This window comes from Argopecten irradians, chromosome 9 (genome assembly GCF_041381155.1).
Source record: "Argopecten irradians isolate NY chromosome 9, Ai_NY, whole genome shotgun sequence".
In the NCBI taxonomy this organism is placed as follows: domain Eukaryota; kingdom Metazoa; phylum Mollusca; class Bivalvia; order Pectinida; family Pectinidae; genus Argopecten; species Argopecten irradians.
In genome coordinates, this window is record NC_091142.1 from 32,947,236 (window position 1) to 32,967,312 (window position 20,077).

At 34.8% G+C, this 20,077-nt stretch overlaps 1 protein-coding gene across 5 annotated transcripts; it reads left to right on the forward strand.

Moving 5' to 3' along the window:
- The first annotated feature begins 3,735 nt into the window (after positions 1-3,735).
- LOC138332102 (solute carrier family 22 member 13-like) lies at positions 3,736-19,821 on the forward strand. Of its 5 annotated transcripts, XM_069280063.1 has the most exons (11): positions 3,736-3,851; positions 8,225-8,394; positions 10,008-10,391; positions 10,823-11,053; positions 13,237-13,433; positions 14,476-14,709; positions 16,580-16,714; positions 17,357-17,445; positions 17,737-17,851; positions 18,078-18,150; positions 18,954-19,821. In XM_069280063.1, exons 3-11 carry the CDS (start codon positions 10,023-10,025, stop codon positions 19,203-19,205), a joined length of 1,695 nt encoding a protein of 564 aa, XP_069136164.1. In that variant the 5' UTR covers positions 3,736-3,851; positions 8,225-8,394; positions 10,008-10,022; the 3' UTR covers positions 19,206-19,821. The 5 variants fall into 5 exon arrangements, with proteins under 5 accessions (XP_069136164.1, XP_069136162.1, XP_069136163.1 ...); XM_069280061.1 differs by lacking the exons at positions 3,736-3,851; positions 8,225-8,394 and adding an exon at positions 8,430-8,683; XM_069280062.1 differs by lacking the exons at positions 3,736-3,851; positions 8,225-8,394 and adding an exon at positions 8,430-8,674.
- Positions 19,822-20,077: the final 256 nt, after the last annotated feature.

The window sequence follows — 20,077 nt, forward strand, 5'->3', positions numbered from 1 at the left end:
TTCTTCATATACATGTACTATGAAGAAAAAGTCCGAGAATGGCGCGAAATTCCGACATAATCATGACGTCACAGTAGAGACGTCGACGTTGCGTATTGATTTAGAAAAAAATATTCCATTGGAAAATCAAAAGAATCGTACGTTTAAAAGTAATTAATTATAAGCATTGATGTAACTATGTTTTGACTTCATAGGGTTATGAAATAAATTTTGTTTGCAAACTTTAGTGAGAATCCGCTGTGCAGATTCACACATTTTGCAAACAAAATTTCTTTCATACTCCTATGAAGTTAAAAAATAGTAACATCAATGCTTAGATAAATACGGCATTGAAGGATTTCTCATCAGTTTCATTAAATTTCGACAGTTTCCCACTAAAGCTGCCTGGAAATATTTAGTGAAAAAAGCAATATGTGAAACTTCAGAAATCAAATGCAGAGAACAGTAATCTAAAAGGACAGATCTATAACGGTTTCGAGAACTTCATCCAAAAATAACTCCACATAAGTTATGGCTGTTGTATCAAGAAATGCAAAATATGTGTAGAGAATTTGCATTTCAGGTTAAGCTAGGAACCCTTCCTATTACCAGCTGTATTTGTGACTCTTGTAAAAGAAACGTGGATGACATCGTAAAACATCTATTAATTGATTGTCGTGTTTATTTTAATGAAAGAGACGAATTACAAACAGCTTTAGTAAATCTACTTTCGGTCATACAAAGTGTGAGAATTCTTAATGACGATGATGATCTAGTTAAATTTCTAATTGGAGGAGACATTAATTCAATAGAAACAGTCTGGATCATTGAAAATACATTATGGTGGAATCAGCAAAGAAAATATATGTAATGAAGCAAGCCCTCGTGCATTGGTAAATTATGAAATACATGTAGCAGTAGTGACAATTGGTTAACTTACATCATTGACAGCTAATAATTGCAGTTCCTTACTCACTGTACATATATTTTTTCTGTCTTATTTTTTTTCTGTTTTGAGTTGTACTAATCATCAATCTTCACATGTTGGAGGAAATAAAGATATTCATTATACAAATAAGGTGTAGTGATATCATTATAAGCAAATAGGCACTCATTGATATTCGAAATTTTTGATTGCATTTGGAATATATAAATAACAAATCAATCAATCATAAATTTCTATTTCATGCATGAACGCCTTTTTGAATAATCATCAGCAATCGGAGTACAGAAACATGACGTCATTCGATATTGATAACGTTAACAATTTGTGACGTGACAATGAGAAAAATAGAACAACTGGTACGAATCCGCAAATGGAAGCACGGAATATTCCTTTCCAAACTTCATTTCCGAAACGCTGCATTCTTTAGGGTGGCGTTCTTTGACCAGTGCTTTTCTTGTAATTAATATACATATTAGAGACTGTTTTTGACATTTGTAAAAGAAACGATATGTTTAATATAAAAAATCGGATCTTTGTTTCGGTCCATGTGGTGTTATATCACCCTTGTAGAATTTATTCAGTCATTATTTATTCTACGCGGGGGACATGATACCATATGGACCTAAACAAAGGTCCATAATTGATAGATATGGGTATTTCACATATGGATAGCATGTGATCTATGTAAGATATTTAAACGATCGTTGTACTGAGGATACTCACTCATCAGTCTATATTTAGTAATTATGTTAGTCAAAGTTCATCCGCGATATTGATCGAATACATTAATAGAGTTGTAATCTTGTCAGGTGGCGCCTACATTGTATGCCTGCATAACCAGGTATTGAAGTAAATAAGTGGTACACATATAGATGCTAAGTTATTTTGATCTATAATTTGTAAGCTATACGATAGAGTCTACTGGGTAAATGGAATGTGGATAGACGATATCCGACCAACAGAAATGTATGTAAATAAATGGTGTTGTGTAATATACAGTATTTAGCTAAAACTGGTGTCATGTTTCGATTTACTTCTGAACTTATTGCACTGACGTTAGTTCAGTTCGTTGACTGAATGATATATTAGACATCTCGTTATTGCTAAAGTTTTAACGACATGCGTAATCTCCTCAAGGGGGTATAAGACTCACTAACTAAAAATAGAATTTGTTAGCCGCCAAAAGCTAGGTCGGTAGCATTTTCGTAGCATCGAGTTTTCCCATTTTCCCCTCATTATACCGCATGGGGATATGGTTTTTATACAGACATATTATGGATAAGTTGATTAGATTTACATAGATTAGTAACGTTGAGCCTAACAATATACTATCATTATGGTTTAAGGAACATCACGTGCTCAATCAAATAAGTCTAGATCTATATGTTTGTATTGATTTTAAATGCTTAGGATGTAAAGGAGTATATATGATTGTACCAGTATTTGGCCTTACTTTTTCAGGCCGAAAAAAATTAACTCTGATCCCCATCAATTTCATATCAATAAATACTCTCATTCTTGCAATTCATCAAAACATATTTTTTATAACCATGTACACGATGTGTCCCACCTATGACGTCATCAAATTGATGATTTTCCTCTTCTCGCCAAATTTTGCTAGAAATTCATCATCTTTAGGTTAGAAAAGGCTTGAAATTGATTTGGCCTCCACCTTGGAGCAACTTTACATTTTGCATGGTACACGATACACAACATGTGAAAATCTCTTTCTGCTCCACGAAGGCGGCCACATTCATGTTTAGAGAAAACCACTCAAAAAGTATGATTTTTCAAGGATTTTTGTGAAAAATGGCGGGAAACTGCATGTTGATGACGTCATAGTGAACATAATTGGCACATGATGGATATTTTCGAGATGTAATGTGTTAGCAAATGTATTCAGCTGTTATATGGCAAAATACGTTGTTCTTTACTGGAGAATTAATTTTGAGGCCATATTCGAGTCTTAACGTACCTTCTCCTTTGTTTTTATGTTGATTGTCGCTATAGTGTTACGAGAACCCTACCTTTCCGAGTCAGGACTTTGGAGAATGGATGTTTCTTGAGTTCTTGAACAGATTGATCACGGCGACATCAGATTCGTTATAGCAAAGGGTAATCAGTACATACTATCTCTCTTTGAAATTGATATCAACATTTTTCGGTACGAGTGCATCGGAGAACGATTTTCTGCGAAGAGGATTGAAGCTGTATTGGATTGTACTGAATAAAACGAGCTATACTATAAGTTGGTCCGCTCTACGAACAAAATTGATGATATACGGGAAACCCCTACAAAAGTCGTAAATCGCATGATAATGCAACTTTGTGCTCATTTGATGAATTACCTATTACAATTAACAAACTACTTTTCCCAAATGAGATAAGTTATATCTTGGATTTGAAGCATATATATGTATTCAGAAACTTCATATTTTGATATTGAGGTTTGTTTCTGTTCACATTAAGGTCGAGACAGGTTGACACATGTATGAGCCATATATCTTTGTTTTGTTATGAAATATATTTCTCTTAAAAATAACCTTGGAATCATTAGGTCGGCAAATATTCGCCTATTTGAGTAACACCTAGGGTAGGTTATCATAATCCTTCATATCCTCATATAAAAAGTCTTCACTTTGTTTTCAAAACCTATGATGGTGTATTCCGCCCGCCATATCGGAATAAACTGTTAACCAAGTGTTACACTAGGACATTTTTACCTTACACAATATTCAAGTCATACAATACCTCCCTGTTCTAAATATAAATTAACCTGAATGTGGAATATCGCATGAATAGGATTTGCTGGTGCCTAGCTCTTCAATTTAGGAATCAAATGACGTTGATGACGTACATTTTCCTTACGACATTCATTGGGCAACGCAAATGTTGACACTGTACCTATTTGAATGTTTTCTCAAAGGTAAGTTCTGCAGAGTAAGATTCAGTCGGTGTCTTATTTCAGACAAATAATGACAAATGAGAATTGTGTCATTACGTGCACACCAGAGCAATTTGAATCCTTTTTTCCATTATCGTCCTAGACACCGTTTGTGTTTAGTAATGGTACCAGTAGATGATTGTGACCAAATACAAGTACACGTCTACACGTCCTCTTTAACCGTAACTAGGACAGAGGACAGTATCAGACACAAGAGCTTATCCCAAAAGTCACATCATTAGTACGTGGTATCCCGGATAACGAGAAGAAGTGTTAGATATAGCTCGTTTGTGAATATATTAGTAGCACATAGACAATGTTGTATTTACATTGTGATTAAGAAAGGCAAACATTTAATGTCCTGACTCCGATTTCGTGAAACCAAAGTGCAGACTTAGGTCGAAATCTTTTGCTTATGTAACTGAAGTGAACAAATTGACTTAAGTAATATTTCGACTCAAGTCTGTTTGAGAAATCGGGGTTTGATGGTCTTGAGCATTATAGCATTAGTAGTATGGCCAACGCGCTTAATTATACTGCACATCACCCTTAATTGAAACGCATTCAAGCGTCCGGATTAGACTCCTCCCTCAAATGTTGTATCATTCTGTTACGACAGCCCGTGAAATCTCTGGGAAGTTGCCGCGATTGGCTGTACTGCATGTGGTGTAGTGCAAAGAATATTGACTTCAAAGGGATCTACTGATTTGACTTGGTCACACGTTTGTATCAAAGACTTCTTAGCATACACTAAGATATAAACAGGTTTCAAACATGTTTCTTTATTCAATCTACCATATATATAACCATCGAAAGACAACAACATTATATCTTGATAGCTTCGTAAAACGTTGCCTGGAACATACACGGTTGTAGCTGTATATATGAGGCCATAAATATGTCTGTTTAGGGTTACATTGGCGAAAAATAGGGTCGGTAGGTAGGGATTTTTTTTCAAGTTCAGATGCAATAGCGAGCTGTTTACTAAACAGATATATGGCTCCTATTTATCAATAAAATGATTTCACACATGTATCTTTCTCTCTTGACTCTTTATTTAACAATTAATAATTGGAGATTTTGATTAAGAAAGAAGGCCTAAACAAATTAGATTGGCCTAGAGTAAAACTATTAATAGAATCCTGTCAGGTGCAGAAAAAATTAGGGTCATCCGGAAGCAGACATCCCACCTCTTATTGTTAGTTGTATGAATTGTAATAGTAATAATTAAAAGTATGTTTGTAAATATGTAGATTTCTATTCAAACCTGGATAAGTTGTACTTAAAGCACTCTATTGTAGTTCAAGGAGGCATAATTTGACGTTTGGAATATAGATGTATAAAGTAACGACTCTCTATTTCATGTGATTTCAAATAAAATAGTATTGTAAAGTTAAGATACCAAATACATAATTTCCACTTACTTTAACCTTTGACTATAACTACATGCATATTTATGTACATGTAGGTCATGACAATATATATGCATGTAATTTTGTTTTTATTAAACGATTTTGTATGCCAAATTGTTGCGGTATTAATGATTGAAATAGCGTACGTTTTTGAATGTGTAACAGCTATAACAGGTAAACTCCGCCCTCAGTTAGATTATCCCTGTTACTAAACTCCGCCCACAGTTTGACTGACGGTATTCCCGAGCCGATAAACGCGCATACGACTGGTTGAAACTATTCACGTGATTTGTGGTTTGAACTATCCGAAAGGCAATTCCGGACGATTTCAAGAACGCATTTCACTGTACAAACTACGCAAAGTGAATCAAGATCGTAATTGAAAATAAACAACCATCCTTTTTCCATGCTAAATATACCACGAATACCTGCCATGTCCTTCTATATTATATGTTATTATTTACATATTAGGATCAGCTCTGGTGAGGTTTCAATCTTGTTGAAGTCTCGTTTCAACATTAATCAAAGAGTTTTTGTGATTTTTTTAAAAACGTATTGTCTCAATATATAGGAAGTTGCCATTTAGAGAATATGTCAAAAAATAGACGTCTATTGCTGGTAGAAGTTTTTGTACACAAATTTAAAGAAATGACCAATATGGTGGCCATTTTGGAAAGGTGTATTTTTACACTTTGTAAAGAGGTGCAATTTTACCTTGTTTTAATTCCATATCTCTACTTAACTCACCGATACGACACCAGTTTTAGCTATATCAAGTTAAGTTTCGTTGTAAATCTTTCTTAGGTTCATAGAGATGAAAATGATAAACATTTAATGTGGAATTATACCATATTGAATTTTAATTTTTTACACTGAAGATAAAATGATTAAAAGTTTTAGCAAGAAATACAGAAAAATAATAGATGTTGTAACATGAAAAAAGATCAAGCACACTGACCCCCTATTTTTATGATGGTTTTATAAACAACATCTGTATTTCTTTTAAACTGCACAACTTAGAAAAAGTTAATCATTAGACCTTATGCTGTGATGCGTTGAATCGGTCAAAATCGTAAAAGGCGATGCATTTTCATCTTCAAATTTTAGGGGTAACATATACATCTGTTCTGAGCTTAAATCACTGGTTGACTGTGTGATGTTGTTATTTTTAAAAGAAAACATTGGTTTTGTCAATTTTGTGAATATTCATACTGATAAGACAATTAAATTGGAAATTATTGCTAAGTGTTTTATGTGTATGCCCAAAACAGTGAATTTCCGCTAAAATTACAATTTTCGTTAAAGATGCTCCACCGCTGACAAATGGTATTTTCTCACTATAAAAAACAGGAGCAGACGATTTAGTATTTTTCTTCAGTTACAAAAGTTACTTTTTTACACCATTACCATCATTGAAAAGTTTGAGCTTCTAATTCTACTTCAAGTTAAAAATATGAAAAATAATTAATTGCATCCCGAAAAAATTCCGTGACACTATATCCTATATGGAATGAAGTACTGATTGCGCATGCACCAAAGGCGAAATAAATTATTTTATAGTATTTTTTGTGTTAATTAGGCATATATATACACGATTAAACACCAATTATTGTTCAAATGATTAATATCATTTATGCTCTGTCGACGGTGGAGCATCTTTAAATAGCTATCATTGATTCATAATTGCTCAAAATCAAACACACCAGCATATTATTTTTATTCCATTTTTAACTTTGGTATGAATTCCTTTTTCCAAAAATCTATATTAAAAAAAATAGTCATCAGAAAAAACGACTTTTCACCAGAGCAGATCCTTAAGTGAAAAATACAAATATTATATCAACGTCATGAAAATATATCTTTATACATATGAAACGGGTACACATTACATTTACAGCTTTAAAAGTATATTTCGACAATAAAGCATTAGAGTCAAAGAACAGATAAATGCATAAAACTGTAGTTTACGCAGCTTCACATCTCTGTTCACACAACACCCTTGTGAGAGCTCCCCCTTGTCATATATCGCTAGATGGATGTCTGACTTACTGACTATGTGTGACGCCGGTAACAATATTCCCAACAATAATGTGCAATCTATTTCTACGATTAGGCAAAGTTTATCTTCGCAAATGTTTACATGAACATCTGTATATTATGGTTGCATATTTCTGCCATCAAGTTAGTTTAGGTCGACTTATGGTAACTCAACTTTGACTAGATAGTTATGTCGGCAAGTCGAGTTATAACATGACTTGTTGTGATAGTTATGTCGACCAGTCGAGATATAACATGACCTGTTGAGATATTTATGCCGGTAAGATGAGTTTTAACACGACAAATCCACATATTCACATTGGAAAGTCGAGTTACACTATCGCGACTGATTCTCGTGGATCTCGTCGTAATAAGGTAAGTCAATTTTCCAGGATGTAAGTCGACTTTCCGTGATGTAAGTCGACTTGCCGATATAAATATCTCAACAAGTTATGATATAACTCGACAGGACGACATAATTATCTCGGCAAAGTTACGTTACATAACTCGACCTAAAATAACGCGATGGCAGAAATATGCCACCATAGTAAATATCTGACTTATAAATAGTGATAACATTTTTAAATCCGCATAAAAATAATCTTAAAATTATAGATGTGAACTGAATAAAAGTTATCTTTATTAACAGAACACAATATTTTTTTTTAGATTATTTAGTATTTATTTCTTTTGTTCACCAGATTTGTAATAGAAGCAAAAAACGCAAAAATTGGGTTTGTCAAATCTTATTTACTGTAAAATGTCTGGAGCGAAAACCACAAGATTAACATCAGCGCTGAGATATACGCGTACGTTTGACGTGCAATTTGATAGGTGTACTCAATTGAAAATGTGTTACTCTGTAAAAGTACAGCTTCATTTAAAGGAAAACTGGTTTCTTTAAAGGTATGAATAAGATCTAATGAAGCTGTTTCAAGAGAGGTTCATGACATAATTCCTCCCCTGGTGCATTAAGGCCGTCCATTGCCGTACCTGTCTCAGTACAATACACAGAGAGACTGTCGTGGTGTGGTGACGGTGGTGGGAACTGAACCAGAACACCGGTGACCTTCTAGGTAGGCTCTTCACTGCATTCTATCATAATACTGCATGTAAACAAGCTATCAATAAACCTATTCAACTGCACCGCATTCAGGATTGTTTGAAAACAATCATAGAATTTCTTTTTGCATTCGATTTGAACGTGAACCTCAGGACTGGAGGATAAGTCAATAGTCAATTCCAATGCATTAACCGAGGACGATCGCAAGTTCTCTCTCTATATATATACATTTAAATCAGGGAAACTATTTGGTCTTCTCCACTACCTGGTCACGACTGCATGGCCTAAGACAGGTGAGACAGGTAAGGGGGCATATTATTGATATACCTGTTGTCGCTTCTTATCGTGTATGTTTATAATGACAGTATGGCAATTACCTTGATACGTTGTCTTTAGCCTATAGTGAGAGTGGCTTTCTCTAGTGATATAAAAGTAAGTTTTTGTCACTTATATTGTACACCTCTGTAAACAAGGACTTCATTTTATCATTTTAATGTTGCTGCTGTTGACTGAAATTTCCAATTATTGCACTTTCTTAATTCTATTGCTGAACACGGAAATTTGCAAAGACAAGAAATTTTACATTTTATTAGTGATATGGCTGCTTACGATAATCTGGCGATACTTTATCGCTTTTTACCACGGTTTTGACTGAGAGTATTTACTCTGTAAGACACGGGTCTCATGTATTGTAAGACAGTGTTTGTACAGTGAGCTATGTGTAAATACAGTAATGAGGTTTAGAGTGAAGTACAAGATGTCAGAATCAACAGTAGACAGTTTAGGGAGTACACCAAGTGTGTATTATCATACGACTAATTGTGCCTTAGTGAATATTGGTACATCTTGATGACTCATTACAAAGGAAAGAAACTCACTATCCCAGATTTTCTATCTGATAACTAAAGCTATGTACCCTAAAAAACATAGCATCATCGGTATTTCTTAAATATAAGATATTTGTTTTTATAATTATAAATGTGCTTAGCCTGAAGTTTTTCTAATTTCAGTATAATGTCTTGCAGATAATGACATGACATTTTTTGTATATTGGACAGTCTTCGGATTATGGTCTTGAAATGATTAATTTCACCAAGTTATGCAGTTTTGTAAACGAAATGAACAACCAAACATTTTAAGTTGACTATTCTGAACCAGGGCATGTAAACAGGTCCTGTCAACAGGCGTATTTATAAGATTGCTATCTTTTGTACTATTCTAAAAATGAACTTTAGTTTACCTTCACACCTCTAGATCTGCTCTCTCGATATTAGCGGTGATAGGCTGTATCACTGTTTCTGTATGAGCCTGAAAATGTATGTTGTGTAGATTTCAAAACAAGTTGGCGTCGGAGCAGAACGACTTTTATTCAACTGCATCTTAAAGAAAGAGCTTGATATAGTCTATGTATTATATCGTATTTAGATTTCATGAGAGCAGTCTTGATCTAAGCCATTAAGGGTTGTTTATAGTGTATTAGGCTATTACAGACTCGCAACTTTAGAAGATAGATGGATATTCAAAGGCAGCGAGGTCGATAACGGTGAGGATTTCTTTCTTGGTGCATGTTATTTTTTATTTTTGCGTTTCAATCACTTGTGCAATCATATTTTTAACAATTCGCAGATTCCAAGCGTAAACATGGCGGATACGAAAACTGAATTAGGTGAAATAAAAACGAAGACGGTCGCCCTTGACAAGCTTTTGCCTAGACTGGGTCATCCAGGGAAGTTCCAAGTCATCACATTCCTACTTCTTGCATTTAACTATTTCTCTGTTTGTTTCAATCATTTGTGTATGGCCTTTTATGGTTCCACGCCCAAACACCAATGTGAAGACATCGCCATTGTAAATGGAAATACCACTGTCCTTGGAGTAACGCATGGGAAATGTACGACATCTTACATCCTGGCGGATGGTCAAAACACAACCATCACCTGTAAGGCTGATCCTAACGGGATGTGGAGCTATACTCCGTACTCAGACCGGGAAACTACCATCATCATGGAGGTATGACACAAATATTTCACCTTTGTATGACAGATGAAGCATAAAGAGTTTGTGTGGTGTGTTAGGTAGTAAATGAGATACGTTAGAGTGCAGGCATTGGTTCTCGAAGTGATTAAGCCGGATTCATTTTCATGATAGTGATTCTTTTTACTATAACTCTAATGTAAATTAAGCGATAAGCATTCCACTTCCATATTAGAAAAGGTAAATGTTACATAATTGTCCATATGCTTCAAGTTTGCTTTCCAAACATGCTTTTTTCCTTCTCCATATCTTTTGCGCCAGGACTTTGATGCAACTTTACTATGTATTGTTGACCATGGGTGATTTAATTGTGTTTGAAATGACACCACATAATTTTACTATCCTCTGATATATAGAGGTCTACAAACAATGAACAACACACGAACCCGTTTAACCTTTGTTAACAGTGGGACCTGGTCTGTGACGATGTCTACCTGGGGAAGCTGGCCACCACCATCTACTTCTTGGGAGTGATGACAGGTGGTCTAGTGTTCGGACACATCGCCGACTTCTTCGGACGGAAGTGGACTATGCTGGTATGCCTGTACGCTCCGGTTGCCATAGGAATAGGAATATACTTTGTCACATCATTCGCTGGCTTTGCTGCTTTGAGGTTTTTCCAGGGGATGTTCATTCAGGTAAGTAGTTTTTGTTTTTCCTAACTTACATTAAGCTTGCAAGCAAAAGACATCCCTTTTATGTATTTAAGGAGATTCATTAGTAGATTTATATATCGTCTACTCAATTTTACGCATATCAATAATCGCGCTTTGGTTTCTGAATGACGTAATATGCACAGACAGCGATGACACACCTATCCGGCTATGTTTGGATTGTGTGGTTGCGGTTTATTCCTTCTGATATAAAAATGCTGATGATAAACGATCTACTAACCAGTATTTACCCCACAAATACAGTGGTTATGTTTGGAGATCTATTTTGTGATACCATTTTAGTGGGGTGATTTTCATTCCTAAACTATATACAAGACGTTATCAGCAACTTTATCATTTGCAGAAATATTATCGTCAGGCACGATTTGGGTCACTTAACTGTTAAGTGGACGATTAGATCGATCATAACAATTTTATGGAAACTACAATTTACAGTGTTTCTTATATTTAATTATATAGTTTTGTTATATGTAAAATTCATTAAACTGATTCAAAATTCATATTATTTGATATCACATTATACCGACAGAATAAAGAAATGCGGACTTCTTAGAGTATATCACCTACCTAACTGTCTTTACTCGTAGTCTTCATTTGGATATTACAGAATTATCTACATGTGCGGGTAGGTATTGATTATGACGTCATGCGAGCGTAACAAAATAATGACGTCACAATCACAATGGATACCTACCCGCAAGGGCGCTAAATCTATAATATGCAAGGACGAAATAAATGTACCTAAAGAAAATGATACTTGTTTAGCCGAAACACTATTCTCGCAGTCCCCAGACTCTCGCCGCTGAACGAGAGTCTGGTCCAGTTCGTTTGAATTGAAACGGTAAACAAACATGGATGGCAGACGGAAATTACAATACATGTACATCTTATTTGTGCATAACGGTATCTTGAAGAAAGCTGATTTGTAATGTTTTTAACTGAAAATCTATTTTTCGTTATGTAAGTGTGGCTAACGACGTTTTTTTCAAATTTTGTATCCGTCATGTTTGTAGTGGATCTATCAACCAAAACTTCATCGATTTTTCGGTTAGCCTCAATTTGAAATAACAAAACGGAAATACGAACCACACCAGACTCTCGTTCAGGGCGGCGAGAGTCTGGGGGAATACGAGGTTACGGAAACATCTGATTAAAACCTTTCGGTATTCAATACTATATCTTCATTCGATTTAATGGATATTACATGTTACAAACACCTTTGTGAAAATATCAGGTATATACTACACTAGGTCAGACAATAAACTTTTAATCACACTCATCTGTTAATTCCTCTAACACATAATGGTTTACATAGTCGAGACGATTGTATATTTCTGAGGACATGACCTCGTTTGTGTATTTTAAGAAATGCGTTTATGTGAATATCGTGTTAAACTATGTCAGGTTTTTTTCTATGACGTCAGGGCTTTACCTTGATATGCATTCACTGAAAACAGATTTCTGCACATTATTCATTCTTTCCATTCTGTTTATATGATACTTTACGTAAGTCGTTTCATGGCTTTAGACATTTAAATTCTCTTTCACACTGGTCTTTGTAAGGCTGGAAATACAAGGAAGACGGTCACACTGATCTCCAAAGTTTGACAATAAAACATCCACCATCGAGAGTTTGTGTTTGTACACCAATGCCGGAACTACTCTATTTTTTATATGGAGTTGGTGATTCAGACATGCATGTTTTAGAGATAGATTGCACTCATTCATAAAGGAGTTTATATAAACCGTTTTCAAGATATACGATGATAACGAAACTGCATGTGAAAATTATAAAAAGTGATATTTAACATGCCAATTACTCACTTATTTAAGTTAATTGAACATAACGAAATGGATAAAAAGTGTGAATGCATCAGACCTAAAATTAGTCCACGGAGTTCGTAACATATTTTATCACCATATAGCCATGTATTATCAGTGTCTATAGCAGGTACAAGGATCGCTTGTTTGCCCGGATTCGACTTTGTAAATACCTATACATCGAGTCCTTTGTAGCATTGTCATGCAAATGGTAGTTGTAAAGTATACACAAATTATCACTAGATTACACTGGGGATTATACCTTTAAGTTTCCCTTGACTTCATCATTATACGTTATTAGTTCACTTCATCATTTGTTCCCTCAGGGTCTGCAGACATCTACGGTTGCCTTGGTGATGGAGATATCAGTCCGGGAGTACCGTGGCCTGGCCATAGCAGTGTTTGAGTGTTACTGGGGCGCTGGGGTATTGACCATGGGCGGATTGGCTTACTTCATCCAAACATGGCGATACATTCAACTGGCCATCACACTCCCTCCCATCCTACTGGTGTTCTATATATGGTAAACTCAACGTAAATAGAAATAATTCAATTTTACTTCTAACGACTATGTAACGTCGCCTTCCATTTTGAATTACAACCATCTGCTCAACACTCAACACTCTATTGCCCATATTTTATGTATGGTAAACTCAACGTGAACACAGAAAAAACCGAACTCGCCATCACAATCCCTCTCACCCTACTGGTGATCTATTTCGTATTTGCATATCACAGATTTATCTGCCTTTGCGGTAGGTATTAATTGTGACGTCATGTGTGTGCGAGCGCAACCTCATACTTTTCTCATAAAACAATGACGTTACAATGGTAACCTACCCGTAAGAGAGACAACTCTATGTATATGTGAGCGTAACTTTTTGTTTTTCAGAGCTAATAAAGGTGGTTTTGCTCACAAAATAATGACATAGAATTGGGTACCTAACCGCAAGAGAGATAACTTTGTGTATAAGACGGAATAAATAGTAAACTCAACATAAATACAAATAAATACCCAACTGGCACGTTTTATTATTTGCTTATTAAAGAGTTATCTGCCCTTGTTGTTCGGTATTAATTGTGTCGTCATGTATTTGCGTATTAATGTTCTAAGTGTAAATGTATATCCAACATCCAGTACACATCTTAAAGAGTTTTCTGCCCTTGTTGTTAGGTATTAATTGTGACGTCATGTATTTGCGTATTAATGTTGTAAGTGTAAATGTATATCCAACATCCAGTACACATCTTAAAGAGTTATCTGCCCTTGTTGGTAGGTATTAATTGTGCCGTCATATATTTGCGTATTAATGTTGTAAGTGTAAATGTATATCAAACATCCAATACACATCTTAAAGAAACCGAAGCATGTAGTCGTTCTAAGATACGTAGTCGATGAATAGTACATATTTATGAACATGTTTAAAATTGAGATAAATACTGATCAGAAATGCTTATTCATTTAATTATTTCCTCCTAGTTTTAATTAAATTGATTTAAAATAGTGACGAAATTGTATTTAAACTTGCATCAAAATCCTACAAAGCTACTTTTCATATCACAAGCTTGGTGCCAGAGTCCCCTAGATGGCTTGTGATGAAAGGACGATTCGACGAGGCTGAACATGTAGTGAAGAGAATTGCAAAGTTCAACAAATTACCTTACCCGGCAGATATAATGGCTGCCATCAGGAAGGAAGGAGTACCTTTCCAGGATAAGACAAGAAAACAGTACACCGCCCTGGACCTCATGAAGACTTCAGTTACCAGAAATAGGACATTCCTGTTTTTCTTTCTTTGGTAAGGCGGGTTTCCCCCTTTAAATATACAGTATGTAATGTATCTCATTTCACGAAACAGTCATATAAAGGAATTGGCGGTTCTCACTGTGCCTCATTTTTATTGGGATCAGAACTTCAAGCCAAACTTGACCTCAATTCGTATGTCGTCGTAAAGTAGTTCATATTATATCCCAGTCGAAACGTCTTTGATAATCAGGTAATGGCTAAGTATCAATGATGGAATATGCTATCGAGAAGTTATTATAAATGTGTCTTTATTTTGTATCACAGGTTTACCACGTCTATCGGGAAGTCATTATAAATGTGTCTTTATTTTGAACCACAGGTTTAACACGTCAATCGAGAAGTTATTATGAATGTGTCTTTATTTAGTATCACAGGTTTACCACGTCTATCGGGAAGTAATTATAAATGTGTCTTTATTTTTTACCACAGGTTTACCATGTCTATCGGGAAGTTAATATGAATTTGTCTTTATTTTGTACCACAGGTTTTCCACGTCTATCGGGTAGTAATTATAAATGTGTCTTTATTTTGTACCACAGGTTTACCACGACTATCGGGTAGTTATTATAAATGTGTCTTTATTTTGTAACACATGTTTGCCACGTCTATCTGGAAGTTAATATTGAATTTGTCTTTATTTTGTACCACAGGTTTACCACGTCTATCGAGAAGTTATTATGAATGTGTCTTTATTTTGTACCACAGGTTTAACTTATCGGGAAGTCATTATGAATGTGTCTTTATTTTGTACCACAGGTTTACCACGTCTATCGGGAAGTTATTATGAATGTGTCTTTATTTTGTACCACAGGTTTACCACGTCTATCGAGAAGTTATTATGAATGTGTCTTTATTTTGTACCACAGGTTTACCACGTCAATCGAGAAGTTATTATGAATGTGTCTTTATTTTGTACCACAGGTTTACCACGTCAATCGAGAAGTTATTATGAATGTGTCTTTATTTTGCAGGTTTACCACGTCTATCGGGAAGTTATTATGAATGTGTCTTTATTTTGTACCACAGGTTTACCACGTCTATCGAGAAGTTATTATGAATGTGTCTTTATTTTGTACCACAGGTTTACCACGTCTATCGGGTAGTTATTATGAATGTGTCTTTATTTAGTATCACAGGTTTAACACAGGTTTACCACGTCAATCGAGAAGTTATTATGAATGTGTCTTTATTTAGTATCACAGGTTTACCACGTCAATCGAGAAGTTATTATGAATGTGTCTTTATTTTGTACCACAGGTTTACCACGTCAATCGAGAAGTTATTATGAATGTGTCTTTATTTTGTACCACAGGTTTACCACGTCAATCGAGAAGTTATTATGAATGTGTCTTTATTTTGTACCACAGGTTTACCACGTCTATCGAGAAGTTATTATGAATGTGTCTTTATTTTGTACCACAGGTTTACCACGTCTATCGGGTAGTTATTATGAATGTGTCTTTATTTTGTACCACAGGTTTACCACGACTATCGGGAAGTTATTATGAATGTGTCTTTATTTTGTACCACAGGTTTACCACGTCTATCGGGTAGTTATTATAAATGTGTCTTTATTTTGTACCACAGGTTTACCACGACTATCGGGAAGTTATTATGAATGTGTCTTTATTTTGTACCACAGGTTTACCACGACTATCGGGTAGTGATTATGAATGTGTCTTTATTTTGTACCACAGGTTTACCACGTCTATCGGATAGTAATTATGAATGTGTCTTTATTTTGTACCACAGGTTTACCACGACTATCGGGTAGTGATTATGAATGTGTCTTTATTTTGTACCACAGGTTTACCACGTCTATCGGGTAGTAATTATGAATGTGTCTTTATTTTGTACCCAAGGTTTACCACGTCAATTGGGTACTACGGCCTCACATTCCAAATAACAAGTTTGGCCGGCGATAAATACCTCAATTTCTTCATAGGTGCCATGGTGGAGATGGTCGCCTATATAGGCGTTATATACATCATCAAAAAGTAAGTAGACCTGCTCGTAAAAGCTGACACTGGGGGCTTAAATTTCCATGTTTCTAATGTAAAAAAAAAGGTTTTTGTGGTTAATAGAGTTGACTGTGTACACCTTACCAGTGACATATGTATCCTAATGGTATAGCGAACGCCTCGGATGCATTTCAAGAATTGTAAATCCATGTATGTTTTCAATACAATGACAATTCTTAATTATAATATTATCTTATTAATTTAAATGAAAGTAGGAGAACAAATGCTTTGCCATATTTTGAGAATGAATTGTTATATAATCGTATACATTCACATTGTTTTCGTATGTAATTGATATTATTTATATGGGGGCAAATTCAAACAATTTGGACAAAATTTCGTCGAATTTCCGAGACAGATTGGCAAAGAAGTAATTCCAACATTGTGGACAAAATATTGTTTTGAATGTTTGAGACAGATGGGCAAAGACGTTATTTCAACATTGTGGACAAAATTATATCGAATTCTCGATGCATTTGGACAAAGAAGTAATTGCAACATTGTGGACAAAATGATGTCGAATTTTCAAAGCAGATTGGCAAAGAAATAGTGAAGCAGCTTATTTTCAGCTCGACCACTACATAAACTACATGATTATTAAGTGCTTTTTACGTTTAGATTCGGACGACGGAAGCCGTTAGCCTTCTATTTCCTACTTGGTGGGAGCTGCTGTATTCTGGCTGGCATCATCCCGTTATTTGGATCAGGTACGCTACAACTATAACATATCAGAGTTAGGATATCAACTAACGGATTCTTTGCTACATATTATCATTCCATCTCTATATATTACACGGTTGCTTTCCGGACGGGTAAGTATCAACTCTGACATTATTATTTTTTGAGGCTACCCACAAGAGTAGATAACTGTTATGTCTAAATACGGAATATACTGAGAACGATTTCCGTAAAAAATGACCATTTTTACATTTATAAGCTAATTAATTACTATAACATATTTTTTGTTGTTTTCACCATGGTTACGTTTATGAATTCAGGTGGTGATATTGCCAAAGTGTCCACCAGTTTCGCCACCATTGGTCGGTTTGGTATGGGCGGGGTCTTCAGTGTTATTGTACTTTACACGTCTGAGCTTTACCCGACTGTCATTAGGTAAGCATTGCATAGATAACGTTGTAAGGATTTCATTGAGTTCCAAAATGAATTTTAAATTTTAAAGAGTTTATCGTTTGTAAATTTCCCTATTTATTTAGAGTTCACACACTCCATCACATAAAAATATATTCAAACGAATTCTTATAATTAAGTTTACTAGTATTTTTTCACCAATTTTTACTATCTGTTACATATTTCAATAAATGTTATTGAATGTTTGCAGGAGTATTGGAATGGGTTGCTGTTTTTTCCTGACCAGGGTAGGAGGCTTACTTGCCCCACAGATCTTACTCCTGGTAAGCGTACCTTACTGGTTGATATAGACTAAATATTAAACCTAAAGTAATTAGTATTACAGCCTTAATTTATTTAAAAATCAAATGTAATTCTGATTTGCTCTTTAATCTTTATAAATTCAATTTCAAATAGTTTTAGCTACATAAGAGATAACCGTATCTTTTGAGATCGCGTTATTAATAAAAAATACATTTCTTTTCATTTAAAATATTATTTGATTTCTGATATTTAAAAAAAGAAACTATTTGTTTCATGATGGAACATATCTTGTTATAACGCTTTTGTACTGTAAGTGAAACAGAAAGAACAAAAAATCAATAATTCTATAGAATATGTTAGTTTACACAATTTCACCCCTAATTGGTGTTCTATTAAGGTATCTATGGTAAAAAGACAAAATAGATACAAAGCAGGAATAAAGTCGTAATTAATATTTAACACTCCAACTTGTAAAACATCGGAGTGTGGCCAGATTTTGAAACCTCACCTTTTGCTTATTAGATTAGATTGTGACCGGATATAAGAACTAAACCTAGAAGAAATGATAATAGATGACTCTAAGATTCTTGTATTCCTTATCACTTTTCTAAATATCACAGTTACTTTAAGTGTTGTAAACTAATACTTGATGTACACATACGGCTCTTGGATTCGTATGAACCCCGAAATTTACATTTTGTTTTTTGTAGTGGTAATGTCTTGTATATTTTGTGGTCACGTTTTTATACGCTATGGTTGAATTGAGGTAGTGAAATACATATCTATTACACAATGCATAACACACTATTCTCTATGAATGAAGGGAGACTACACACATTCGTCAGTTCCGGTGATAGCGTTCGGTGTGTTGGCTATGATTGGTGGATTCTGTACACTGATACTTCCGGAAACGCTCGGACGCAAACTTCCGGATACCATCGAAGAAGCAGAGAATATGCGTGGCAAAAAGTTATTGCCTGACCCCGACGATGCAGAAAATATCAAACATGAAAAAGAACCCAAGGAAAAGTACAAAGCTGTTAATGAAGGCTTTAGCGAGGATACACATATGTAATCACTTGACAAAACATGGATATACCGTAAACGGCCTTAGAACAAAGACACGTGTGCTGAAGACAACTAATCCCGACGTTATTGTGACGTCACAATAGGAACATTGACGTTGCGTATTGGTTTTGGAAAAATTATCCTTTGGAAAATCATTGTAATCGTACGTGTTTACGTATTTCATTTTATCAAGTAGTCTACAAGCATAAATGTTACTAATTTTTAATTTCATCGGATTATAAAATACATTTTGTTGGCAAACTTTTGTGAGAATCTGCTACGCACAAAGTTTGCAAACATAATTTCTTTCATACCCCGATAAAAAAAATAGTGACATCAATGCTTAAATACTTTTATCTGTTAATTTAGTCACCTTAATTCCATAGACATAGACAGGTATTATGCTGTTTTCATTTATTATCATATATATATATACTTTTAAATGTATAATGAATGTGTCTATTTCCCCCTACAAATTCCCTAGAGCATGTTTTGTACCTTGGTAGTATATAACCGTTTAAAATAACAATCTAATCATTTTAAGATATATTTTGGATCCCATATATGTAATATTTTCCTCTAAAATACTCTTGATCACTGTATTAAAGGAATACTCACTTAAACATGCGTTTATTTTTCATTTCGGCGCCAATTTTATTATAACTTCCCGACGAAGTTAGGGGAGTACTAGATTTAGGTTATCCGTGTCTATCGTCCGTCCGTCCGTGTCTGTCCATATATATCTTTAAAGACAACGATTGACCGACTATTAATAAACTACCGGAGAGAATTTTAGTGAAACTTGATGTCTATAATCTTTACATGGTCGCTGTGCGTAATCCATGTCGGAACAACATATGTACACACTTTTCCAGCTTT